This window comes from Callospermophilus lateralis, chromosome 4, assembly GCF_048772815.1.
Source record: "Callospermophilus lateralis isolate mCalLat2 chromosome 4, mCalLat2.hap1, whole genome shotgun sequence".
Lineage (NCBI taxonomy): Eukaryota > Metazoa > Chordata > Mammalia > Rodentia > Sciuridae > Callospermophilus > Callospermophilus lateralis.
In genome coordinates this window covers 96,852,590-96,879,541 of record NC_135308.1, presented here as the reverse complement: position 1 = coordinate 96,879,541, position 26,952 = coordinate 96,852,590, and the positions used below count along the sequence as shown (strand labels likewise).

The window sequence follows — 26,952 nt, the reverse complement described above, 5'->3', positions numbered from 1 at the left end:
TTTCATATCAGCATGATGGTTCAGACCAGTGAATATGGGAATACTAGTAGAGTTGAACATTACTTTCAAGGTCTTGTATAAATTTATGACTCAAAGCACATTATTTCTCTGGTTCAGTTTCTTAACAGACGCTATATGACTGAAGTGGATTATTCAGGCAAACAAGATGAAGAGCAATCTTGGGAAGCAGATTATGCTAGGAAACCAAATCTCCCCAAATGTTGGGATATGCTTACTGAACCAGATGGTCAAGAGAAGAAACAGAAATCCTTCAAGTCCTGGGAGTCTCCTGTTAAGTCACAGGAGACACCAAAGCCTGCAGTTTCCTTAGATCAGAGGAAACAAGAGATTCCAAAACTCAGGTCAACTTTGCAGGAAGAGCAGAAGCAGCTGGAGATCTCTAAATCCAAACCACCTCCCAACCAGTGGAAGCAAGAAACTCCTAAGTCTAAAGCAGGATATATTCAAGAGGAGCAGAAGAAGCAGGAGACACCAAAGCCTTGGCCAGTTCAGCTGCATAAAGAACAGGATCCAAAGAAGCAAACTCCAAAGTCCTGGACACCTTCTGTGCAGAGTGACCAGAATGTCAGCAAGTCATGGTCCACTCCCATGTGTGAAGAGCAGGATGCAAAACAGCCAGGGACTCCAAAGTCTTGGGAAAGCAATGTTGAGAGTCAAAAACACTCTTTGACACCACAATCACAGATTTCTCCAAAGTCCTGGGGAGTAGCCACAGCAGGCCTCATACCAAATGACCAGCTCCTGCCCAGGAAGTTTAATACAGAATCCAAAGATGTGAGTAGATCTGCATATTGGCTCTGTCAGTGGAGGCATAAGGAATTGTAGTAATGATAATTTCTTTTAAAAACAAGCCCCTTGTGAAATTAATTGAATACCCTTAACTCTTTAATGAGTTGATCTGTTATTTTTCCTAGGAGTCTAACTGAAGATGAAATTTCTACAATTATAAAATGTTAAGATTTAATGCCAATTTTTGACCAGGTACAACACATATTTAATGAAAAGATATGAAGTACCTATATTAACATATTATCAAATATATTTCATAGAACCTTAATGAATTAAGGAAGTTGTTATTTTTAATTCAAATGTGAGGAAAATAAAATAAAATTAATTGGATTGTATGAGTCAAAAAATAAGTTACATAATTCAGATTTGAACCTCATTTACAGTGGATTTATAGTATTTCAATGCGACTGAGCTATCAACACCTCTCCTAGATGAAATTGAGGAATATATTTATTTTAATCCTGAACAATGATTTACTTAGGACAGTTTTATGTAAGTGATACATAGTTTGTGACTGAATGTTTAAACTTAATTATGTACTCTAAGGCTCCAGTAGCATCTAACTTCATGTGATATCTGAACAACTTCACATATGTCTACTATACTTATAGTAAATCTTGTCTTATTTATTTACTAATACAGGTTGATTGCTTTTTATTTGGTCTTTTTTTGTGTGTAGGGGGTACCAGGTATTTAACCCAGGGGAACTTAACCACCAAGCCATATCCCCAACTCTTTTTTTATGTTTTATTAAAGATGGTCTTGCTGAGTTTCTTAGGGCCTCGATAAATTGCTAAGGCTGGGTTTGAACTCTTGATCCTCTTGCTTCAGCCTACTGTGTCACTGGGATTATAGGTGTAGGCCACTGCATCCGGCTACTCTTATTTTTTGATACATATTAATGTTGACTTTTTAATGGTACAGTATGACATCAGATAGTGGCTATTTCAGACAAGACCTTAATGTGAATAAGTACTCAATATAAATACTTGTCACAGAATGGGAGACTTGTTACACTGTGTTTTATTTGTGGAGTTTTCCACTGGGCACATGGATGATCTTTTCTGACAGAAGTTACATTTTTCTATATTTTTTCATTTGTAGCACTCAGACTAGCCTGAATTTTTATGAAGAAGAAGTGTGAGATACATGATTGTTACAGATATCCTAGTATTTGGGGAACTATTTGAGTTAGGTCTATTTATTTATTTATTTATTTTTATGTGGTGCTGAGGATCGAACCCAGTACCTCACATGTGTGAAGCAAGTGCTCTGCCACTGAGCCACAATCCCAGCCCCTATTTGAGTTAGTTTTGTATTTCTGTTTCAAAATAATTTCCAGAGATAAGAAAATATAGGCATTAAATATTTTGTAGTTAAGTTTTGAAAAAAGAAGGCCTCATTCTGTTAATGATAAATAACCTATTTCAGGAAGATGAGGCTAATAATGAATGATCCTTGGATACAGTCCCATGCTAGTGTTGCCTGTTACTAAATTGCTCACTACTGTGGTGAACACAAACTTGTTACCACCTTGCTTTATAAGAAGTGTGAACTTGGGGCTGGGGATGTGGCTCAAGTAGTAGCGTGCTTGCCTGGCATGTGTGTGGCCCAGGTTCGATCCTCAGCACCACATACAAACAAAGATGTTGTGTTCGCTGAAAACTAAAAAAATAAATATAAAAAAAAATTCTCTCTCTCTCTCTCTCTCTCTCTAAAAAAAAAGAAGTGTGAAGTTATCCTCCCAGTGTTCTCTGCCTCCGTGTAGTGGTCTTTCTTGTACTTCTGTGCCATTTTAGTCAAGGCTTTCCAATTAGTCTTTAGCTTTATACCTTAAAACATTTAGCTTGAAAAAAGCCAAGCATTACATTTTATAAACAGTGAACTACCTCTGCTACCTCTAGCTCGATTCTCTTATGGAAAGAGTTGGGTTACTTATCTTTTGCTCTTCTTTCCCTCTCTTTTCTAGGAGTATTAATATTGACTTTATCTTCTCTATAGAAAATTGGTAGCTGTATTTCATTAACCTGATATTATACAACAGTAACTGTAGTGTCATAACTATTTTGAGAAACATTTAAAAACCTAATTTAATACCTCCAGACAAAATCTAATGGGAAATTGGACTAGGAATAGCAATGCTGAATCTTTTCCATGACAGAATAGTGATAATGCGTTGTTTGTTACATGCTTAGTTGGAAAGGTCAGAACTCACATGTGATTTGCTTTAATAGCATAGACAGCATTCTAGTGTAGTTTTAGTGTTTTTTTGTTTGTTTGTTTGTTTGTTTTTAAGTAACTGAGAGGATACTACTCTGTGTAGTGCAGATTTTGTCTGTCTTGTGATTTCAGCTGTCTAGAACATGACTAGGTATAGGCAAGGGCAAAATGAATTCAAAGCCAAAAGACTAGGTAACATGAAATTAATCACTAAAGCTCATATTTTTCTCCTGAAAGAGTTCTTCATTTATTTACTTATAGTCTTTTAGCTTCTCTGGTACCTTTGTCAAGCACTCAGGTGACTTACAAGTTGGGGAAGAGATGCGGATGGAGCCTGTTATCATAACATCTGTAAGGAGTAATTATAAATTGTAAATTAGGTCTAATTCAAAATGTACAGCCATTTTAGCTAATCACCTTTTAAACATCAGTAGCCCCAAAGTAACAAAATGTAATAATGTATTTCCTCAGTTCTAGGGTGCCTGTGTTTGTGTATATGTATTTGTATCTTACTGTTTCTGAAATCAGATACATCTTAAAAATATTTAATGTAACAGTAGTAATTTTTGCCTGGGAGAAAAAAATCGTTGGTATTTGTCAGTGGTATCCTTATTAAGAGTATGTTCAATGCAGAGAACATACTGATAACTATCGTCAGTAGTGAACATCTCTTAACAAGGAAGTTCTGTTATTTTAGGTCTTCCCTTTAGAAATAGGTTTTTAAAGAAAGATCTCCATTAAAGTTGTCATGAATGAGGGAAAATCATTTAAAGTTTGCTTACATTATTTAGAAAATGCATTTATGTAGAAATTCTTTACTTGTAATAAATATGATAAATGAACATTGCTGTTTGTTTTAATTTTATTAAGATATAGTGAGATCCTGAATAAGGCTGTTGACTTTGAATTTCTCTTATACATAGTGGGTTTGTCTTATAGGTGCCTAAGCCCATGCCTCAGCCTGTAGGTTCTTCCTCTGCTCTTCCAAAGGATCCAGTATTGAGGAAAGAAAAACTGCAGGATCTGATGACCCAGATTCAAGGAACTTGTAACTTTATGCAAGTATGAGCCATTTTAAAAAAGAATCTTTGGTGGTATTCATGGGGCAGTTAACTTCTGATCTGAAGAATTACAGGGAAATTGTGGATTCTGCAGTCCAGAATGAGTGAGACTCCTGGCTCTGCTGTCCCTTAGTTCTGAGGGCAAATTACTTGATTCTCTGCTTTGGTTTCTTTATTTGAAAAATGAAGATAATATTCCCTACTTCCTAAGTTTGTTCTGAGTAAAGAAATGAATTAGACATATTAAAAAACTTCAAGTACTTATTACCGCTGCAGGTCACCAGTAGTTCCACTCAGGCTGTGAGAACCTGCTCCATGCTTGGTCTTCTGTTGGGTATTGCTGTATAAGAAAATGATAGGACATTTTTTGCCTTTGAGGAGTTTATATTTCCAGCTGTATAAGATTATAAACTTTGCTATATCAATAGTTGAATGCTAAATTATGAGATACAGACTCTTACAGAATTTCATAATAGCATGATATTACTGAGGACTGAAGTAGTCAAATAAGATATTTTTGTTTAGCAAAAAGATCTTGAGGTTTGCATTTAGACCTGGGTTTAAATCTCAATTCTACCACTTAAGACTTATATAATCCACGCAGGTTATTTAACTTCCAAACCTCTACTTATTTACAAAATTAAGGAATGGATTACCTCTGTGGATTATTTGAAAATAAAAGAACTAAAATGCTTACTACAAGTATGTAGTTTAAGTATGCAAAATGTGGAGAAATTTCTCTGAGATAACCAAGATATGTAGTGTAGGTAGGAAATGAGAATGGTTCTCAGCACTAAAGTGTTTAACAACATGAGCTAGTAGGAGGTTGCGGTAAAATAATTAGACCCTCTCTAATTTGGGAATAATAAAAATGGAGGTACAGACTAGATTAGGATTGATGCTTATGCTTAAAAAAAGCAGTGTCTTTCCCAAGTTAGGCCTTGTAATTGCTATCATAGTTTTTAACATTTGGCAGTTACATTAGAGTTGATTTTTGACTCTTAATTTCTTTTATATGCTGAATTTTGAACATCTTGAGATGTTAATTAGCTAGATACCTATAGCTTTAGCTAATAAGCTATGGGAAATACCATGAATAATTTAATGGTAATATCTTTTAAATTAATGATCTTTGTTCCCTATGCATTATTTAAAATCCCTTATCTTCAGGAGTCTGTTCTGGATTTTGACAAACCTTCAAGTGCAATTCCATCATCACAGCCGCCTTCAGCTTCTCCAGGTAGCCCAGTAGGTATGTAATCATTCTAAAGACTCAGAACAAGGGCTTGGGTTGTGGCTCAGCGGTAGAGTGCTTGCCTTGCACATGTAAGACTCAGGGTTCGATCCTCAGCACCACATAAAAATAAATAAACAAAAAAAAGATATTGTGTCTGTGTATAACTAAAAAAACACCACCACCAACAACAACAAAAAACTCAGAACAAACAGCTTTAGAGCTCACAGTTATATCTCTTTACAAATCATTTGCTTTAGATAGCATAAGGGTTAAACTGAAATATGTCTCTGTAATAATTTATTCTAATTGTATCCTCTGCCATCAGAATTATATAAGGATAAATTACCATTAGGACATTACTATGCTTACCTGACCTGTTTGCATTTTGGGAGAAAGTTTTCAGATGGGTGAATGGAAACGCCCAATAGCTGGATTTTTTGGCGATATCTTATGTTCTTCTTGGAGTGATTTCTGACTAGAAACTGCTTGACTCTTTTGGACTCCAAATCTGGAGTTGGTGCTTTTGGATCCTAACTATGAGATCACCTGAGAGATGTTTAGAACAGTGACTAACACAGTAACTAGTGATAGACCCCAAATGTAAATCTGGTCTTCTGCTTTAACAGGTAGCCTTTTTGGTTCATACTAGGTTCTGTCAGGTGAGGGGAGAATATAATCAAAGCCATATTCCAGCCAGACACCAGCGCAAGACAGGGGCAGCAATTCCAGGGTGAAGTAAGGAGAATCAGTAGAAAGTAATAAACAATTGTGATAGACATTAACAAGAAACCAAAATGAAAACTACATGTTTGAAAAGCATAATATTATAACCAGCCAGAAAAATACCTAAACAGACGATCAAGCTAAGACTTATTTTGAAACCTGTGAAACTTGTGTTTTATTGGTTGTTTTTTTAAGTCTTAGTTCTTTTCTTTAGAAGCCTTGAAATGCTTATAACCCTTTAACCTTAAAATATCACCATGAAAAGGTATCACAGATGAAATTAGTATTTTCAGCTCTTCCCCACCTTCTCTGATTTTTTTTTTTTTTTTTTGCAAGTGGGGATGGAACCCAGGAGTTCTCGCCACTGATACACAACACACACTCCCAGCCCCTTTTATTTTTATTTTTGGGCAGGGTCTTGATAATTCATTCAGACTGGTCTTGAACTTGTGATGCTCTTGTTTTAGCCTTCTGAGTAGCTGGAATACCAAGCATGTGTCACTGTGCCCAGTTTCTCTGGCTCTTTTTAAAGTACTAATGAAGAGTGCGTGATGGACTTAATACCTAGTTCTTCCAGCTAACGATTTTGCTGTAAAGTGTAAACTTTAGTTTCTTTCCAATTGCTATGTAGTAACTTTTCTCTCCTCCTTAATAATGGTTTATTTTACTCTCTGCAGTATCTACAGAACAAACTCTTTCCAGTCAAAGTGATTTTCTTCAAGAGCCATTACAGGTAATATCCTCAGATTACTCTTTTTTTATTATTCAGGGAAGGACCTCTTGCTTTGGCAAGAAAGACCAGACTTATTAAGATACCTAACTAAATTGTTTAAAGTAGGGCTGGGGTTGTAGCTCAGTGGTAGAGCACTTGCCTAAATTGTTAAAAGTGTTTTAAGACTATCTAGTTTTTTTAGATTAAGCATACTGGTTCTAAAAAGATTCTCTGACTATGCTGAAAACATCTATTACAGTAGAGACAGTTGACTGATTTTGGTGAGTAAAGAACAACACTGAAGAATTCAGGGGTACCTTGTCTAAGAATATTGCTTTTCTATTGAGCTATGCAAGTTACATTCATTAGCATAGTAAAGGGTCTAAAGAAAGAAACTAATTTTGTTTAGTCCATGGTTAACCAGTCCCTCCCCCACAGCCCACAATAGTTCATTCTTCTCATTTTCACTGAGTACACTTAGAAGCACAAAGGAATTAGATTTTGTGATCCCTAATGTCAAGTTGCATTTCCATCAAAGGTAAGCCCAAACTTCACTGGCCATTATTTTTGAAAACGTGTTTTCTGACTGTTTCTGTGAAAGCCTTATGGCAATTTTATTGACAGTAGCTCTTTGGACAGTAAGTTAAATGTTTTGACTGGTTGGTTCAGCTGTTGTGATCTTCCCTTCTGAAACCCTCTGAGTAAATACCATTTGTTTATGGTGGTTTATATATAATTTGAAAAGGTGTGGCTTAGTTTTTGGGGTTGAGGTACGGGGGACTTGACCCATTGCCTTGTGCATGCTAGGCAAGCACTCTGCCACTGGACTACATCTTGAGTCCTCAGTTTTTAAATTGTATTTGTTAAACAAGGTATATCGGGGGGTTTTGCCCTAACTTTTCCACTTACGCTTTTACTAAAGTGGTTTTGTTTATCTTATCTAGCTGTTAGAATTCTACAAAAGGCCTTCATTTGTCAAGTTAAATTCTTTTTGAATAACTACTGGTCTGTGTAGAAGTTCTCAGGTATAGGCCGACAGGATGGCTACATCAGAATTTCTGGTCACTCTAATAAAAATATGTATTTCTAGGTATAACTTTAAACCTGCTGGAGCATAATTTCCAGGGTTACTATCTAAGCATTTATTTATTTATTTTTTAATTAAAGAAATTTTTTTTATTGTACTGGGAATTGAACCCAGGGGTGCTTTACCACTGATCCATACCCTCCCCCCAATTCTTTTTTTTTTTTTTTTTTTTTTTTAATTTTGAGTTAGTTTCTTGCTGAGTTGCCAAGGCTGGCCTTGAACTTGGAATACTCCTGTCTCAGCCTCCCAAGTAGTTGGGATTACAGGCACATGTAAATACTGGCTAAGTATTTATCTTTTGAATATAACTCCCTGGTGAATCTGCATATCTGTATTTGGAACCACTCATCTCAAACATCAGGTTTACTCACCAATATGTAATCTTCTTCCAGCTGGTTCACTTTTTAAAGAGTGGTAATTTGGAACAAGAGCTGCTATAACATGAATACAAGTGTAAAGAATATGTCTTTGCTGGGCTTGGTGGTGCACACCTATAATCCCAGCTACTTGGGAGGCTGAGGCAAGAGGGTCACAAGTCTGAGGCCAGCCTCAGCAATCTAACAAGACCCTGTCTGAAATTTTAAAGAATTAAAGGAAAGGGCTAGGATGTAGTTCAGTGCTAAGCACTGCTGGGTTCAATTCATAGTACTAGGGGAAAAAACATGTGTCTGTCTTTTTTGTTGTTAAGTAAACTTTTTTCTCCCCTTAAATCTCTTATGGTGCTAGGATTTGAACCCATTGACACCCCACAATGGAGCTGTATCTCCATGTCTTGCTAAGTTTAATTTGCCAAGGCTGGCCTTAAGTTTTTGATCCTTCTGCCTTAGCTTCCCTAGTCACTAGGTTTATAAATATGTGCCATCATGCCTGGCTTCAAGTCTTTTGAAGTTTAACTATCAGGTGGTCCAAGAAGCTTTAATACTTAGGATCTGTGAAACCCTTTTGTTGAGAGACTTATGTCCTCACAACAGCCAGTTCTATTTATTTTTTTGCAGTTGTCTCATTATTTTAATAAGAAGCACAGAAAAAAAGTCAGTTTTTAAAAAATATCTATAAAGTGTTTTATTTAGTATCTCTGTTAACATACTTTGTGCACTTCTAAACATCTAAAATGATCAGATGTTTCAAATAAGGACTTAACGTTTGTAGATTTTATGCACAGTAGTGCTGAATAAACTACACACATCCAGCAATGGTTGTATCTAAATGTGTCTTCTAAATAGGAAATTCTGGCCTAGAATACTTCATTTCTTCCAGTTTCTTCTCTGCTATGGGTAACATAGATATGATGTCCTTTCAGAAGTCCTTTCAGAAGACAGAAGAAAGGCATAGTTTTAAAAGTGTTCAGTTTCATATTCTAATATTTTAGTTGGATATAAATTATGCCTGTTTAAGTTTATAAAATGTTGTACACGATTAAAAAATTATTTCCATGTGATCTTTTTTAAAATTTGGTCCCACACTCCTAAAGGAGCAGCATATCATGAAGGCCCCTTTGGAAGGTTGCAGCAGCATAACTTCTAATGTTTGGTTACCCCTCATTAGTTTCCATTCATGTTTTATTACTTGAGCTTCTGAGAACCACATAGAAGCATTTAGATAAAATTATTGAATTTGTGGATGCTTTAGATCTTGCTTGCTAGATTTTGGGAAGTATCTCTGATATATTCTAATAATTGCTGTGCCATAGATTTCCTTCCTAGCTACTCTCATAGTATTTTATTGGTTACAGTTGGTGCAGCTTTAGTTCCTGCTGTGCTGTCTCACAATTTTTCTTTTATTCATACTTTTAATTTAGTTTTGCACTAGAATTTTAGTGTCATTTTGATTTATGTGGAGCTTATCTCATTTATACTTCCAACTTCCTCTTTAATACAGAAAGTACTTATAGAATAAAAGCCTAGTTTCCATGATCCCTGACAGTGCTGTGGCTGAAGAGTTCATGTGCCCGAGCTTACCCTCAGTGAGCTGCTTCTTGAGACACTCAGTCTAGCCCTAGGCCTGGAGTTTGAATCTCAACCCCGCCACATAATTTTTGTGTTATTTGGGAAAATCACTTCACTTTTCTTTGTCTCTGCCTGAGTATCAATAGAATGGGGATAGTTGTACGTATTTTACAGGGTTATTATTAATATTAAATACTAATATGTGTGATGGGCTTAACATAATGCTTAAAACTAGTGAGGGCTAGTAAGAGGAACATATTAGGAGACCTAGGGCCCAGGAAACAGAAAGTGAGCAAAATATGACTTTTTTACAGTATTTTATGTCTTCTTGTGTCTAGGCTACTGCTTCTCCAGTTACTTGTAGCTCAAATGCTTGCTTGGTTACTGCTGATCAGGCTTCAATGGGATCTGAAACAGAATTTGTGACTTCAGAGACTCCTGAGGTAATAAAAGGCTAATGGTCTTAATTTCTTTTCTTCCTAAAAGAATAGCAGAACTAGTTTGTTTTATGAATTACAGGAATGATTAGTTGAATGATGTAATGTTTAATTTATTAAGGTATGACTTTATAGATGTTGTGGTCCTAGAACTTTTCTAGATAACTTTACAGTGGCTTTGCCGTATAGGTAAATTTAATAGTATATTGCCTTATCTTTTGCAATAAATATTTAATTTTTCATATAGAAAAGTAAAAAATTTTAGGTAAGAGTAGGCCAGATTTCCCTAAGGAAAACCTGAACAAGTTTTTATTTTTTCATGACTGAAGACAATAATTTTTAGGATTAAGATTAATGCTAGCCCAGTGTGGCAGTTCTCACCTGTAATCCCAGTGGCTCAGGAGGCTGAGTCAGGAGAATCGAGAGTTCAGAGCCAGCCTCAGCAATGGCTAGGCACTTTGCAACTCGGCGAGACCCTGTTTCTAAATAAAATACAAAAGTAGGATGCGGATGTGGCTCAGTGGTTGAGTGTTCCTGAGTTCAATCCCTAGTACCAAAAAAAAAAAAAAAAAAAATTAATGCTAATTCAAAAGTTGGGTATGGTAGTTCATGACCGTAATCTCTGTGGCTCAGAAGGCTGAGGCAGGAGGTTTACAAGTTTAAAGCTAGCCTTAGTAGCTTATTGAGGTCCTAAGCAACTTCATAAGATCCTGTCCAAAATAAAAAAGTTAAAAGGGGCTGGGGATGTGGCTCAGTGGTTAAATGCCCCTGCGTTTAATCTCTGGAACAAAACCAAACAAAACTGATTAATGTTAGTTCAGTTGTGAGTTACTCTTTTGGCTTATTTGACAATATTAGGTTTTTTTGTGCTTTCAGTTTTTTTTTTTTTTTTTTTTTGTGTGTGTGTGTGTGTGCACGCGCGCGCCAGGAATTGAACCCAGAGGTGCTTAACCACTGAGCAACATTTCTAGTATTTTTTTTTTTTTCCTGGTACAGGGATTGAACTCGGGGTTGAACTCAGGAGCACTTGACCACTGAGCCACATCCCCAGCCTTGTTTTGTGATTTATTTAGAAATAGGGTCTCACTGAGTTGCTTAGTGCCTCACTTTCACTGAGGCTGGCCTTGAACTTGCAATCCTCCTGTCTCAGCCTCCCCAGCTGCTAGGATTACAGATGTGCACCAATAGCTACCACACCCTGCACCAGCACTTTTTTATATTTGATTTAGAGACAGGGTCCTGCAGAGTTGCTTAGGGCCTCGCTAAGTTGTGGAGTCTGGCTTTGAACTCATGAACCTCCTGCTCAGCCTCTCGAGCTGCTGGGATTACAAACTGTTCTGAGTTATAGATTTTGATGTTTGAGCAAATCTTTGAGACAGACATAGCAGGATAACATGAATTTTGAAGGACAATTTAACATATATTAGTTTTATTTTGGGTGTGCTATTATATAGAAATATTCATTATACAATACAAGAAAACATAGAGGGGCTGAGGTTGTGGATCAGTGGTAGAGCTCTTGCCTGGCATGTGTGAAGCACTGGGTTTGATTCTGAGCACCACATACAAATAAAAAAAATAAAGGTCCATTGACAACTTTAAAAAAAACTAAAAAAACCCCACAAACAATCATTAGTTTTTAGTTTTTTCAAAATATTTATTTTTTTAGTTGTAGTTGAAAAAAAAAACCTGAGGTGGTGCTGAGGATTGAACCCAGGGCCTTGCACGTGCTAGGTGAACACTCTACCACTGAGCCACAATCCTGGCCCCACAATCATTAGTTTTTATGGCACTACCTTGGTCTAAATTGAGATTTGGTTCTTCATTTAAAAAAGATGGGGGAAGAAGCTGGGTGTGGTGGCAGATGCTCAGGAGGCTGAGGCAGGAGGATCACAAGTTTCAGGCCAGCCTTAGCAATTTAGTGAGGTCTTGTCTCAAAATAAAAAAATAAAAACGGCTGGGGGTGTGGCTCAATGGTTAAGAACCTCTTGCTTCGATTTCCAGTACTCAAAAAAAAAAAAATAGTGGCAAATCAGTTGGATGTGGTGGTAGTGCACACCTGTAATCTTAACTGCTTGGGAACTTGAGGCAGGAAGACTTCAAATTCAAGACCAGCCTTGGCAACTTAGCGAAACCCTACCTTAAAATAAAATACTAAAAGGACTGGGGATGTAGCTAAGTAGTAAAGAATCCCTGGGTTCAATCTCCAGTATTGAAAAAAAAGTAGATAGTGATTTTTACCAAGTGACCACAGGTATCTGCTTCATAACTAATTGGAATTGGGTTTTACTATCTATTTTTTAAAATATATTTTTAAGTTGTTGATAGACCTTTATTTATTTATATGTGGTGCTGAAAATTGAACCTAGTGCTTCACACATGCCAGGCAAGTGTGCTACTGCTGAGCCCCAGCCTCAGCCTGGTTTTACTATCTTTTTAGAAGTCTTTGTCTTCATAGTCTGTTATGTCAAGAACTAATTGTTTCCTTAAAAATTAATTAAAATAGGTCAGGATTGGTTTTCTTTTTTTAGTTAACTGATTCAGAAATCCACCAATAAGTCTTTAAAACAGAGAAAAATTAACACTAAAGAAGTAACCAAGATTTTTCTTAAGCTCAATTCCACTGTATAAATTTGGAATAACATTAGATTCTTAACTGGAAAATGGTATTTCAGGGTTCAGAAATGATCAGATGCTTGTAAAAAGGTCAGCCCCTCTTTTGTTAGACTGATTATCAGTAAGACTCTTTGACTTAGTCAGCAGGCTGTGCAAAGCAAATACTAGTGTGCATCCTCAGCAATTGAGATTTGAAATTGTAAGCAAAAGCTATTCTTTTGCATTCCTGTGTCCAAATGTCATCCTAAAGAACATGCTGACTTGCGCCAGTTTGGGGTTTAGTGTAAGTGAACTGCTTGTTATATGGCAGGTGATTGGCTGATGCTGCATTTCTTCCCTCCAGGCAGCAGTTCCCCCAAGCAAGCCACCGTCTTCACTAGCTGCTCCAAATCCTTCCATGGCAAAGGGTTCTGAACAGGGCTTCCAGTCACCTCCAGCAAGTACTAGTTCAATAACCATTAACACAGCACCCTTTCAAGCCATGCAGACAGTGAGTATGAACCGGGAATGATGATCACAGTTCAATATTCATTATTCTGCCTAAGAGTCTTTGTTTCCCTTACATCTATTATTAGTGCTATGTGAAAAATTTGCCTTTTGTATTCTTATTTGGGGGGTTGGAATTTACATTTGTCTAGTTGACATACTGTTTTGACAGAGGAGTATTAAATCCCCAGTCCCTAGAATTTTGAATGGTTCTTTTATCAGAGCATTGTTCCCACTCTGAAAACTAGCAGGCAAAGCTGAAGGCCTATATCAGACAAATAAAATATGTGATTGATTCAGTACCCTGCACAGCAAAAAAAGGAAGAAAATGTGTAGGTGAAAAACATCTGTTTCTAGGAACAGCTTAATAATACTAATCATTACTGAAAGGGTACTAGCGATGTTCCTAGCATTAGTAACACAAAATTCAGGGCACAGACTTGCTTAGCACCTCACTTCATTATTGAAGATTTCATTTGGTTTCATCCTGGTCTCATGCTTGTTCATAGAGATTTATTCAGATTTGTTTGATGTTCTGAATTATGTATTTCTTTACAAATTATAGTTTTAAACTCTATTTATTTATCATGCTGGGGATTGAACCCAGGGGCACTCTACAACTGAGCTACATCCCCAACCCTTTCTTATTTTTTTGAGACAGGTTCTTGCTAAGTTGTCGAGGCTGACCTCAAACTTGTGATACTCCTTCCTTAACCTCCTGATTTGTTGGGATTATGAGTGTGTGCTACCATGCCTGGCTTAAAACTTTTTTTCTCTTTTTTTAATGATAATATTGCAGCTAGATTTCTACATTTATTCTCTAAACACAGTAGCATGAAACAGTCTGTAGGGCTGTTAGTGAGCCTAATTGGCTCAATGTCCCACTCCAGCTCCTTTGGAGTGATGATGGTGTGTGTGGGGGCGGGCCCTTGGAGTGGCAATGGGAAGCAGGCACAATGTAGGAATAGGCTGGTGAAGTTCGACACCGGAATTCACCAATCTTATCACTCTGTGCTTAATCAATTAGAATATCTTAGTTTCCTTGCTTTTTCTCTTTCCCTGTCAGTCCATCCTATACAGTTTTACCACATTGGGTTTACTTTTTCTTTTGCCTAATTGAAAGCAAGCAGTGGTCCATTACAGAATGAAATTGAGTCCTTTGCCTGACACTCAATACCTTTGTAGTCTTGTATAACTTGTCAAACCAGTCCCCTAATGGGCTTGGCTTGCTCATTGTTGGCACAGTACCTATTTGCTCATGCCTCTGTCTGTGTTCTGCCTGTTTTGAAGCCTTTCAAGTTCAGATCAGTTCTCATTTATTCATTCATTAGACATGTAGTTATGAAGCCAGATCAAAATCATTGGGATTATACCAATTAAAAATAGGTCTTTGCTCAAGAAGTTTGCATTTTTATTATTGCAAATTAAATAATAATTTATAATATTATTATTATTACTAGAAGTGGGAGGTTTAGAAAGACAAATATATATATTATCAGATGCCATGTAATGTAAGGAAAAATGGAGCAAGGTAAGAAAGCCAAGGTAATAGAAATGTTCTTTTGTAAATTATGACCAGGTTCTAGAAGGTTATTGCCTGCCACATAGTAAAAATTCAGGAAGTGATAAATTATTTTAGTTTTTTAAAAAGGATCCTTTTCTTCTATATAACTTTTATTCTCAGTAAGCCTTATTATGATAGCTTAATAGAGGTTTAACATTTACTCTTTGGTGTCAGTTCTGTCTGGAATCAAATGGAATTTAATTTACCATTATAATAATTTTAAAGTGTATAATTTAGTGCATTAAATACATTCATATTGTGTGTAACCCTCACTACTATTTTCAAAACTTTTTTCATGATCCCAAACAGAAACATTGTACTCATTAAGTAGTAAGTTGTTATTCCTCCTCCTCCCCAGCCTGTGGTAACCTCTATTCCATGTTCTATATCAATAAATTTACCTATTCTAGGTACCTCACATAAGTGAAATCATGCAATACTTGTTCTTTTGTATCTGGCTTCTTTCACTTTGCATAATGCTTCAAGGTTCATGCATCAGATTTTCATTCCTTCCTCTGGCTAAAGAACATTTCATTTTATGTATATATCTTGTTTATTCATTCATCTTGGGTTGTTTCTACCTTTTGTCAGTTATGAATAATGTTGCTAAATACACAGGTCTACAAATATCTATTCCAGTCCATGCTTTAGTTATTTTGGGTGCATACCTAGAAGTGAAGTTGGTGGATCATATGGTAGTTTATGTTTCACTTTTTGAGGAACCATTGTAATGTTTTTCATGACTGCATCATTTTACATTCCCACAAGCAATGTATCTTCTCCACATCCTTGATACCACTTGTTTTCTGTCTTTTGATAATAGCTGTCCTAATGGGTATGAAGTGGCATCTTATTATGGTTTACGTTTTCCTCATGACTAAGTGTGTTGATTATGCTTTCATGTGCTTATTTGTCTTCTTTGGAGAAATGTCTATTCAAGTCCTTTATACAAATAGAAATATCAAAATATTGTAGTTTGATGAATGCTATCCTTCGGCATTTCCTGTAAACATTCACAAATGGCCTTATTTACCCTTATCTTTTAAGGTATTTAATGTTAATGCACCTCTGCCTCCACGGAAAGAACAGGAAATTAAAGAATCCCCTTATACACCTGGCTACAATCAAAGTTTTACTACAGCAAGTACACAAACGCCACCCCAGTGCCAACTGCCAGCTATACATGTAGAACCAACTGGCATGTCTCAAGAAACTGGTAAGATCTTTGCATATATTTTGAAGATTTTGGTAACAGGTAATCAAATGGAAAGGAAGTCTGTAGTGACACTCAAGACGTTCTTTCTTGTCCAATAAACCTTTCTAAAGTGTTGAGAAGCACTGAGTGTCTTTGTTTCTGTTTAGTTAAGTTCACCTGTTAATTTGAACTTTTATAGAGAGGCAGAACTTTGATGGCTGATTTAACCTTGTAGGGTTGTGTTTTTTAAAATCTAATTGCTTTGAGCACTCCACTGAGGTAGATAGGGTACTATCTGACTGTGTGAAGATTCCCCGCCCCCTCCTTGGTACCAGGGATAGCCACTGAACCATATCCCCAGCTTTTTTTTTTTTTTCATATTTTATTTTGAGAAAGGGCCTTGTTAAATTGTTGAGACTGGCCTTGAACTTGCAATCCTCCTGCCTCAGCCTCCCAAGCAGCTGGGATTATAGGTGTGTGCCACCATACCCAGTTCATGAAGATTTTGAAACTGTGTCAATTTTTTCACCACAGGTTATCTGGCCTTTCCCTCTCTTACATACAACATTGATTAATGTGAAGATATAACTTAGTATGCTTATTATACTGTTAACAGAGAAAGGAGAATATTTTGATCTTTTATGCTACTTTAAATTATGAAATAGGAAACTTTGTACTTATTTCTTAAAGGAGCTCTTGTAGATTTTCAGTGTTGGTATTTCAACTCCTTGTTCACTTTTCTGAAACTTAATGTCTGAGCAAGTGAACTGAGCATTTTTTTTCTTCCATATTGGGGATTAAACCATGGCCTCACTCATGCTAGGCAAGTGCTCTACTGCTGAGTTACATCCCCAGCTGTTTTTATTTTATATTTTGAGACAGGGGCTCACTAAAACTAAGTTGCCCAGACTGGCCTTGAATTTGTGATTCTCCTGCTTCAACCTCCTGTTTATCTGGGATTACAGGTGTGTGCCAACATGCCCAGCTTGTTGGTACTTTTCAATAAAATGGTGAAGAGATAATAATTATAAATCTCTAACCACAGGGACCTCATTCTGTTCTCACCTATTTTGTTGAAATACAGGGCAGGTGATCTACATAAATAATATTTTGTCATATGCTTTTTCAATTATGAATTCTATGATTTAGGACTAATTTTCTTCTACTCCCTGGCCTGAAATGGTTAGCTTATTATTTTTAAAATCATGGTAAAATATACATAACATGAACCTGACTATTCTAACCATTTTAAAAGTGTACAGCTAAGTGACATTAACTGCATTTGTGTTGTGCAGCCATCACCATAATCCATCTCCAAAACTTTGTCTTTCCCAACTGAAACTAGAACCATTTAACACGAACTCCCTCTTCTCCTCCCTCTCCAGCTCATGACAACCACTATTTTACTTTTGTGTCTTTATGAATTTAACTACTTTAGCTTCCTGTTATATCATTCAATATTTGTCCTTTGGAAGTGGCTTTTTTCACTTAGTATAATTTTTTCATAGTTCATTAATGTTGTAGCATGTGTCAAATTTCTTTCATTTATAAGAAATAATAAATCATACTCATTTCTCTCATATACACACACAAAAATCACTTTTTTTGCAATTTATTTATTTTTAAAATTTATTTATTCATTCACTTATTTATTTTTTTAATGTGCTGAGGATAGAATCCAGTGCCTCACATGTTAGGCAAGCACTCTACCACTGAGCCACACCTCAGCCCCTGCAATTTATTTTTATTTGTTCTAATTAGTTATACATGACAGCAGAATACATTTTAACCCATTATACACAAATGGAACATAACTTCTCATTCCTCTTGCTGTAGATGGTGCTGAGTCACAGAAGTAGTGTAATCATACATGTATATCGGGTAATTATGTTTGTCTCGTTCTGCTGTCCTTCCCATCCCCAATGCCCCATCCCTCTTCTCACTCCCTTCTGCACAATCTAAAGTTCCTTCATTCTTCCCTACACTCACCCACACCCACTATGGATCAGCATCTGCTTATCAGAAAATATTTAGGCTTTGTTTTTTGCAATTGGCTCAATTCACTTAGTGTTCTATTCCCACTTCCATCCATTTACCTGCAAATGCCATAATTTCATTCTTCTTTAAGGCTGAGTAAATTTCATTGTGTATAAATGCCACATTTTCTTTATTCATCTGTTGAAGGGCATCTAGGTTGATTCCACAGTTTAGCTATTGTGAATTGAGCTGCTATAAACATTGATGTGGCTATGTCCCTGTAGTATGCTGATTTTTAAGTCCTTTTGGTATAAACCAAGGAATGGGATAGCTGGGTCAAATGGTGGTTACATTCCCAGTTTTCTGAGGAATCTCTATAACACTTTCCAGAGTGGTTGCACCAATTTGCAGTCCCACCAGCAATGTATGAGTGTTCCTTTTCCCCGACATCCTCACCAACACTTATTATTGCTTATATTCTTGATAATTGCCATTCTGACTGGAGTGAGATGAAATTTAGAGTAGTTTTGACTTGTATTTCTCTAATTGCTAGAGATGATGAACATTTTTTCATATTTGTTGATTGATTTTGTTTCTTCTTCTCTGAGGTGTCTGTTCAGCTCCTTAGCCCATTTGGATTATTTGTTGTTTGGGAATTAAGTTTTTTGAGTTCTTTATATATCCTGGAGATTAGTGCTCTATCTGAGGTACATGTGGTAAAGATTTTCTCCCATTTTGTAGGCTCTCTCTTCACTTTATTGATTGAATCCATCCCATTTATTGATTTTTTTTAATTTTACTTTTTGTGCTTCAAGAGTCTTGTTAAGGAAGTCAGATCCTAAGCTGACATGATGAAGATTTGGGCCTACTCTTTTTTCTATTAGGTGCAGGATTTCTGTTGTAGTGTCTTTCTTTGATCCACTTTGAGTTGGTTTTTGTGCAGGGTGAGATAGAGTTTTAATTTAATTTTGCTACATAGGGATTTCTAGTTTTCCCAATACCATTTGTTGAATAGACTGTCTTTTCTCCAATGTATGTTTTTTGGCACCTTTGTATAAGATAACTGGATTTATGGGAGATTGTCTCTGTGTGTTCTGTTTTGTACTATTGGTCTACATTTCTACTTTGGTGCCAATATCATGCCGTTTTTGTTACTGTTCCTCTATAGTATAGTTTAAGCTCTGGTATTGTGATGCCTCCTGATTCACTCTTCCTGCTAAGATGCTTTGGCTATTCTGGGTTTTTTTTTTTTTTTTCTTTCCCCCAAATGAATTTCAATTGTTCTGTGAAGAATGTCATTGGGATTTTAATAGGAATTGCATTAAATGTGTATAATGCTTTTGGTAGTATGGCCATTTTTAAAACATTTTTTTGTAGTTGTGTATGGACAGCATACTTTTATTTGTTTATTTTTATTGAAACCAGTGCCTCACACATGCTAGGCAAGCGCTCTGCCACTAAGCTACAGCCCCAACCCATGGCCATTTTGAAAATATTAATTCTGCCTATCCAAGAACATGGGAGATCTTTCCATCTTCTAAGGTCTTCTTCAATTTCTTTCTTTAGTGTTCTGTAGTTTTCATTGTAGAGGTCTTTTACCTCTTTTGTTAGATTGATTCCCAAGTATTTTTTTTTTTTTGAGGCTATTATGAATGGGTAGTTTTCCTAGTTTCTCTTGTAGTGGCTTCATCTCTTAAATCATTTTCTTTTTAAAGGGAGAAAATATATTAAAGGTTTTGATTATTGATTTTTTTTACATATAAAGAGTATCAGACCTTTATTACCATTTAACTTTTTAACTGTTTCCTTAAGCTTCAAATTATCATCCTGATGGAACTGTTCAAGTAAGCAATGGTAGCCTTGCCTTTTACCCAGCACAGACGAATGTATTTCCCAGACCTGCTCAGCCATTTGTCAACAGCCGGGGATCTGTGAGAGGATGTACTCGTGGTGGGAGATTACTGACCAATTCATATAGGTCCCCTGGTAGTTATAAAGGTATGCTGTGAATCAACTTTAATTGTACTGAATTATTTTGTCTGTATATTTACCTGGCTCAATCTGTTTTTACCTTTTTTGTTTTGTCATTGCCATTTGTAATGTAATGGGGGTCTTCTACCTAGTATGCCTGTTCTCTATAACAGAACTACCTTTTTGAAGAACAGATTAATCCTGCTGCTTACTAAATAGAACGGTCAATCTTCTTGTTTTTCTAGGGATAAGTTTGGCTTTTGTATTTGAATAGTTTCTTTTTCTGTTAGTTAACTTTGTCAAAAAATATGTCACAATTAGATAATATCTATTTTCTAATTATTTGTCTAATTCTACTACACACAGGAACACAGAATTTGAAGCTATGATAGTGATATTAAGTTTTAGTTATGATCCCAAGTATTTTAATTACTGCTTAGTATTAGCAAAATATTCAAGACAGAAGCCTCAAGTACCCCTAATTGCTCTACCACCATTTTTTCCTATCCCCACCTGTATTCCAGTGGCAGCAAATTTCTAAACTGGGCTTGTTTAAAGTCAGTGATATTTTATAAATGTATTTTTACTGTGGGAGCAATTTTAATATGTCTTTGCTTAAAGAGGTAATGATGTAATGATGGCTTTACAGGGTCAGTTTATCTTTTGCAGTGGTATAGTTTAATATGCTTTTTTCCCCTCATTTTTTTATTGATGCATTATAATAGTAACAGATTTGTTACATATTTGTATGTGCACATTAATTTAGTATGCTTTATTAATTGGTTTATTGTTTGTTTATTTGTTAGGTTTTGATACTTACAGAGGACCACCTTCAATTTCCAATGGAAATTATAGCCAGCTGCAGTTCCAAGCTAGAGAATATCCTGGAACACCTTATTCCCAAAGGGTAAGTAAGACTAGTTGTTACAGTTGAATAGTATTACAGTTGTTGGTGTTAAGCTGGTGATTAAACTATAACAGTAATAATCTGTTTTGTACAAGTGTGTTCTTAGTTCTAGACTATTTTAAGTCCTATGGAGAGTTGATTTGGAAGCTTTCCCAGTCACCCAAGGAAAATAAATGTCAGCTACTGGATATTTGGAATTTAAAGATGTTAAGGACTTTAGTAATCATGTTCACATTAGCCCATTTAATCCTTCACCTTGAAAAAGGAGCTGGGGGTTCAGAGGTTAAGTAACTTCTCTACTTATCTAAGGTCATTCAGCAAGTATATTGTAGAACTTAGATTGGAATGTGAGTTTCTTAACTCCAAACCTCATGATCTCAACTTTACCATATTGCCTTTAACTTAGCTTGCTTAATTAACAGAGCTCTTTTTTTGTTGTTGTTGTTGTTGTCTTTTATTCTGATTGCAATAAATCAAAACATCTTCCATCACTACATCTTATGGAAGACTGGATAGGATGTTAGACATTTTGCTTTAACAAACCTTGGAACTTCCTGTTATTGGTCATATATGGATATAAATTTATTTATGTTTGTAAAAGGGTGTGGCTGTGTTGGGTGTAGCTTAGTGGTAGATTGCTTGCTTAGTATGCATGAGGCCCTGAGTTCAATTACCCAGCGCACACACGCACACAGCCCCCCCGCCCCCCCACTGGCTGCCCCAAAAAAGTTTACAAACCAAGAAGAGGCAGTCATTGGTATCCTAGATATAAATTTATACCATATCAGTATTTTCCATTTTGGACTTTTATAAGATTTTGAATATGTACTGATGGTCCCCAAATTAAGGTGGTTTAACTTAATGATTTTTTTGACTTTATGATGACTGAAAGTGATATACATTTAGTAAAAAGTCTATTTCAGATTTTGAATTTTGATACTCTCTCATGATCATGAGCAGTGGCCAGAGTTCTAGTCATTTGTGCAGTCATGAGGGTAAACAACCAATTATACTGTGTAGTATATTGTGCTACTTACCAGTGATGTTCATAGGTTAGGCATATTAAATGCCTTTTAACTTACAATATTTTTTTGCGGGGGGTGGGGGGGACATGTGTCTTTATTGTGATTATTTAGTTTCTTTTTTTACAAATTGCATATTCTTAAACATTTTTAAGAATGGTCAGTTTTGGGCTGGGGTTGTAGCTCAGGAGATCATTTGCCTTGCTTGTGCGGGGCACTGGGTTCAATCCTCAGCACCACATAAAAACAAATAAAGGTATTGTGTCTGTCTACAACTAAATATATATTTAAATATATATATTTAAAGGAATATATATATATTTAAGTATATATTTAAATATATGTATATTTAAAGGAATGGTTAGTTTTTTAAAAAGTGTTCGATTTTCTCTTGTATAATTACATGGCTTACAATATTTTCAATGTATGATGTGTTTTTCAAGACATAACCCCATTAAAGAAGAGGTGCATGTGTATGTATACTACACTGAGCTTTGTTGCTAATATACCTATTCTTTTGGAGCTTTCAGTTACATGAGGTAGGGTAGATGTCTGTATAGAGGCAGGATTGAAAAGGAGTGAAGGACACACCTTGGAATCTAAATGATGTGTATTTACTTTCTTACTTTATCAGTTCTCTTGCCTTGTGACCTTAGATATGTTCCTTTAGCCTTCTGAGCTCTAGTTCCTTATCTGTTAGATGTGGACTCATTTCTTAGTTATTCATCTAACTCTGAGGGGTTTTGAGGATTTCTCCATGAGATATTTTGAGGATCAGATGAACTAACAATACATATGAGTGCTTAACATCACAGTGCTGAGTGTATATCAAGCATGCAAATATTAGCTGTTATTATATGATCCTCAGTGACTATATTTGGGGAGGGTGTTGATGAATGTAGACATCATTAATAGAACTACTTGTTCTTAATATCAGTGTTCCAGTGTTTTTGTGTGTTGCTCTAAGTTTCTTTGAGAAAACATAAGAAATTGATATTGGTGCTATTAGAAAGGAGATTCTGGACTTCTGGAGTAGGAGACTTAATTATTCTTATTGAATGTCTTCTGGCCTGTTTTTTCCCCCAAAATTGTACATATTAATTTAGTTAAAAAACTAATTATTGGGCTGGGGATGTGGCTCAAGCGGTAATGCGCTCACGTGGCATGCGCGGGGCGCTGGGTTCGATCCTCAGCACCACATAGAAATAAAAAAAAAGATGTTGTGTCCACAGAAAACTAAAAAATAAATACTAAAAAACTCTCTCTCTCTCAAAAAAACAAAACCAAAAAAAACTAATTATTATTTTCATGGGTTATGCGGAGATGCTTTTTCCATACTTGAGAATCAGTTGGAAGCATTGCACCTTGAATATATTTTTTTTCTATTTTGGATCATATTTCCAGGCAATAAATACACTTACATGATGTAATTATTTTTAATTTTATCTATCAAAAAACAAACAAACTTAGTCTTCTCAGTTTGATTTATAAATTAAATAAGATTGAAAAAATTTGTTCTTTTTTTTTTTTTTTTTTTTTTTGGTATGTGGGATTGAACCCAGGGGTGCTTAACCACTGAGCTACATCCTCTGGCTTTTTATTTTTTGAGACTGGATTTGGTTAAGTTGCTTAGGGCCTTGCTAGGTTGATGAGGTTGGCTTTGAATTTGCAATACTCCTGCCTCAGCCTCCCAAGCCACTGGAATTAAGGAATGCGCCACCTCACCTGGCTTTATGTTCTTGTTCTTGCTTTATGTCTTATATTGAGATGAAGGACAAAGGACCATGCTGTATTTCTGAATTGCCATCATTACCTAGTATTGTACCTTCTACGTAGTGTTTTCTAAGTGACTTACTGGTTTTGCATATACATAGCTAATTGGTCAGGTTAATTAACAGATGAAGCAAGTATTGCCACTGTTGCCTTTGCTTTGTTTTTTCTGGTGTTTGGGAACATCTTGAGCCTCTTGATGGTTGCTAGGGAAGGTCAGATAAAGAATTAGGAGGACTTTAATCTTACAGACTTAGCAGCCAATAATCCTGTGTAATAACTAATTTTTGTCCTGCATTTTTGGTGCCAAGGTGAATATTCATGTATTCGTTTTAGGATAATTTCCAACAGTGTTATAAGCGAGGAGGGACAACATCTGGTGGTCCTCGGGCAAATTCAAGAGGTAAGGGTCATTAAGTGAGTAGTTTATTTACCAAAAGCATAATTTTAGTTCATTCTGCACCCTCTTCCAACTTCTCCCCAAAATGTATTGCTTCCAGCATTGATCTTGTTAAAGTTTTAGTTTTCTTAAGAGTAATACTGAACTAAATCCCAGCCTAAAAACAATCTTTTCTTTTTGAAAAAGTAACCAATATTTACAACATCTTTGCCTTATATCTAAGCTTTTTTTTTTTTTTTTTTTTTTTAATGGTACTGGGAATTGAACCCAGAGGCACTTTATCACTGAGCTACATCTCCAGCCCTTTTTTATTTTTTGAGGCAGAGATTTGCTAAATTGCATAGAGCCTTGCTAAGTTGCTGAGGCTGACCTCAAACTCGCTATCCTTCTGCCTCAGCTTCCCAAGTTGCTGGGATTATGGGTGTGTGCCACTGCACCTGACCTAAGCATTGTTTTTGTATGGCCCCTATCACATTAAAATTATTTGATGTCACATTAACTTGGAAATAAAAAATAAGCATTCATCATGTGGTTTAGTACCAAATCAAAATATCTCTGAAGAGCTATTAGCCAGTAGTTCTAAAAGTTGGTTTCTTAATCTAGGTTTTATTTTATTTCTATATTATCTACTTTGAGTAGAAGATGGATCATGAGAAATTAACTGAGTTAGAATTATGGGAAAAAGATACAGAAGTAAAAAATGTTTAAACCTGGGGTTAAGTTTTTGCTAACCTTTTTATCTAACCTTTTTGGGGACCACATTTTCTTAAGAAAAATTTTAAAAAGACAATTAGACAAGATTAGTTAGGTCCCTTTTGGCTTCAGAATAGTATTATAAAGTCTATTCCAGAAAATCTAAGAAATTATAAGCTATTTACATTTTATTGCTTTTGTTTTGGAATTTACTATAAAATGTATCTTTATCTGTGTTTCAGTAGCCGACTAATGTTAAATATTGTGTTCAAAGCTAACTGCTTCATTATGAGAAACTCACTGTTGCTAATAAAACAGCAGGGTGGAGTGATTCTTCTCAGGTGAGCAGCCCAGAAAGAGACAACGAAACCTTTAACAGTGGTGACTCTGGACAAGGAGACTCCCGTAGCATGACCCCTGTGGATGTGCCAGTGACAAACCCAGCAGCCACCATACTGCCAGTACACGTCTATCCCCTGCCTCAGCAGATGAGAGTTGCCTTCTCAGCAGCCAGAACCTCTAACCTGGCCCCTGGAACTTTAGACCAACCTATTGTGTTTGATCTTCTTCTGAATAACTTGGGGGAGACTTTTGATCTTCAGCTTGGTAGATTCAATTGCCCAGTGAATGGCACTTATGTTTTCATTTTCCATATGCTAAAGCTGGCAGTGAATGTGCCACTGTATGTCAACCTCATGAAGAATGAAGAGGTGTTGGTATCAGCCTATGCCAACGATGGTGCTCCAGACCATGAAACTGCTAGCAATCATGCAATTCTTCAGCTCTTCCAGGGAGACCAGATATGGTTACGTTTGCACAGGGGAGCAATTTATGGAAGTAGTTGGAAATATTCTACATTTTCAGGCTATCTTCTTTATCAAGATTGAAAGTCAGTTCAGAATTGACAATAAAAGGATGGTGTTCGAATTAGTGGGGTTGGAGAAAATGTAGTCCTTGCCCTGGTGACTGATTGGTTTAAGAAAATGTTTTCATTCCTAGAGGAAGGTGGAGGTCCTTACTTTTTTGTTTTCCTCTCTAGGTGAAAAATTTCAAGCTGAATGACAATTAGCACTAATCTGGCACTTTATAAATTGTGATGTAGCCTCGCTAGTCAAGCTGTGAATGTATATTGTTTGCACTTAATCCTTAACTGTATTAACGTTGAGCTTACTAAACTGACTGCCTCAAGTTCAGGCAAGTTACAATGCCTTGTTGTGCCTCAATAAAAAAGTTACTTGCACCTTCAGTTGTTCCTATTTGATTGAACATTTAGATGAGAGCTAAGATACCTAAGTTTTTAGAATTCATCACTGATAATTCTTGAATGGTTATTTATTCATGGGTTCATGCTGTTATTTTAAAATAAGACTTTTATATATAACAGTTCCTTTCATCTCTTTAATTAAAAGATTTAATATGTTTTCAATGGACCAAATCACACATTCTTCTTGAAACTTTTTTTCTTTTCTTTCTTTCTTTCTTTTCTTTTTTTTGCAGTAGGGCATGTACTTCCTTTAATTAGGTATTTTTTTGGAACCTCCTACATGTATAATATTACAAGATACAATAGAAATACATAGGTAATATCCTGGTCCACCATCAGTAAGGCTTTTACTTTCTCCTGGGTTCTTGATTTAATTTGAATTAGGTAAAATGCTAAATCATCAAAAAGCATAGTCTTTGGTCAGGCAATACTGTGTTTGAGCCACTTCATAACTGATCTGGATTGAATAAGCTATCCAATTGAGTAAGCTATTTTACCTCTAAGATATCTCTTTCTCTCTCTCTCTCTCTCTCTCTCTCTCTCTCTCTCTCTCGTTTATTTTTAAAGACTCTCTTTGCACATGTAAAATGGGAATGATGATGATGATTGGTCAGTCTCATGGGGCAGTTGTGAAACTTAGCTAAGAGTATGTCTAAAAGACTTAGTGCCTGGCTCTTGGCATTAAATGAATATGAGGTGCCGTGGGTTTTTTTGTTTTTGTTTTTTGTTTTTTCTTTATTATGAAGACTATACAGGGTTCTGTGTATGTGTGTATATGTTGTCTTATGCAGTATAGTAGGTACTACCAGAGTTTACTGTTCATTTGAGGCATGTTATATCTCAAACTTCACCCT

At 35.9% G+C, this 26,952-nt stretch overlaps 1 protein-coding gene across 14 annotated transcripts in view; it reads left to right on the top strand.

The window, feature by feature from the left end:
• Caprin2 (caprin family member 2) overlaps window positions 1-26,074 on the top strand; it is a 45,791-nt gene extending 19,717 nt beyond the window's left edge. For 8 of the 14 annotated variants that reach the window (XM_076854252.1, XM_076854257.1, XM_076854254.1 and 5 more), the window contains 11 exons: window positions 118-795; window positions 3,970-4,092; window positions 5,262-5,343; window positions 6,729-6,784; window positions 10,135-10,239; window positions 13,193-13,339; window positions 15,947-16,115; window positions 19,884-20,069; window positions 20,849-20,949; window positions 24,078-24,144; window positions 25,153-26,074. In XM_076854252.1, the coding sequence (XP_076710367.1) occupies window positions 118-795; window positions 3,970-4,092; window positions 5,262-5,343; window positions 6,729-6,784; window positions 10,135-10,239; window positions 13,193-13,339; window positions 15,947-16,115; window positions 19,884-20,069; window positions 20,849-20,949; window positions 24,078-24,144; window positions 25,153-25,721 (2,283 nt within the window). In that variant the 3' untranslated portion in view covers window positions 25,722-26,074. Of the gene's footprint in view, window positions 1-117; window positions 796-3,969; window positions 4,093-5,261; window positions 5,344-6,728; window positions 6,785-10,134; window positions 10,240-13,192; window positions 13,340-15,946; window positions 16,116-19,883; window positions 20,070-20,848; window positions 20,950-24,077; window positions 24,145-25,108 lie in introns of all 14 variants that reach the window. The other 6 variants (XM_076854255.1, XM_076854248.1, XM_076854259.1 and 3 more) reach the window with 4 other exon arrangements.
• Window positions 26,075-26,952: the final 878 nt, after the last annotated feature.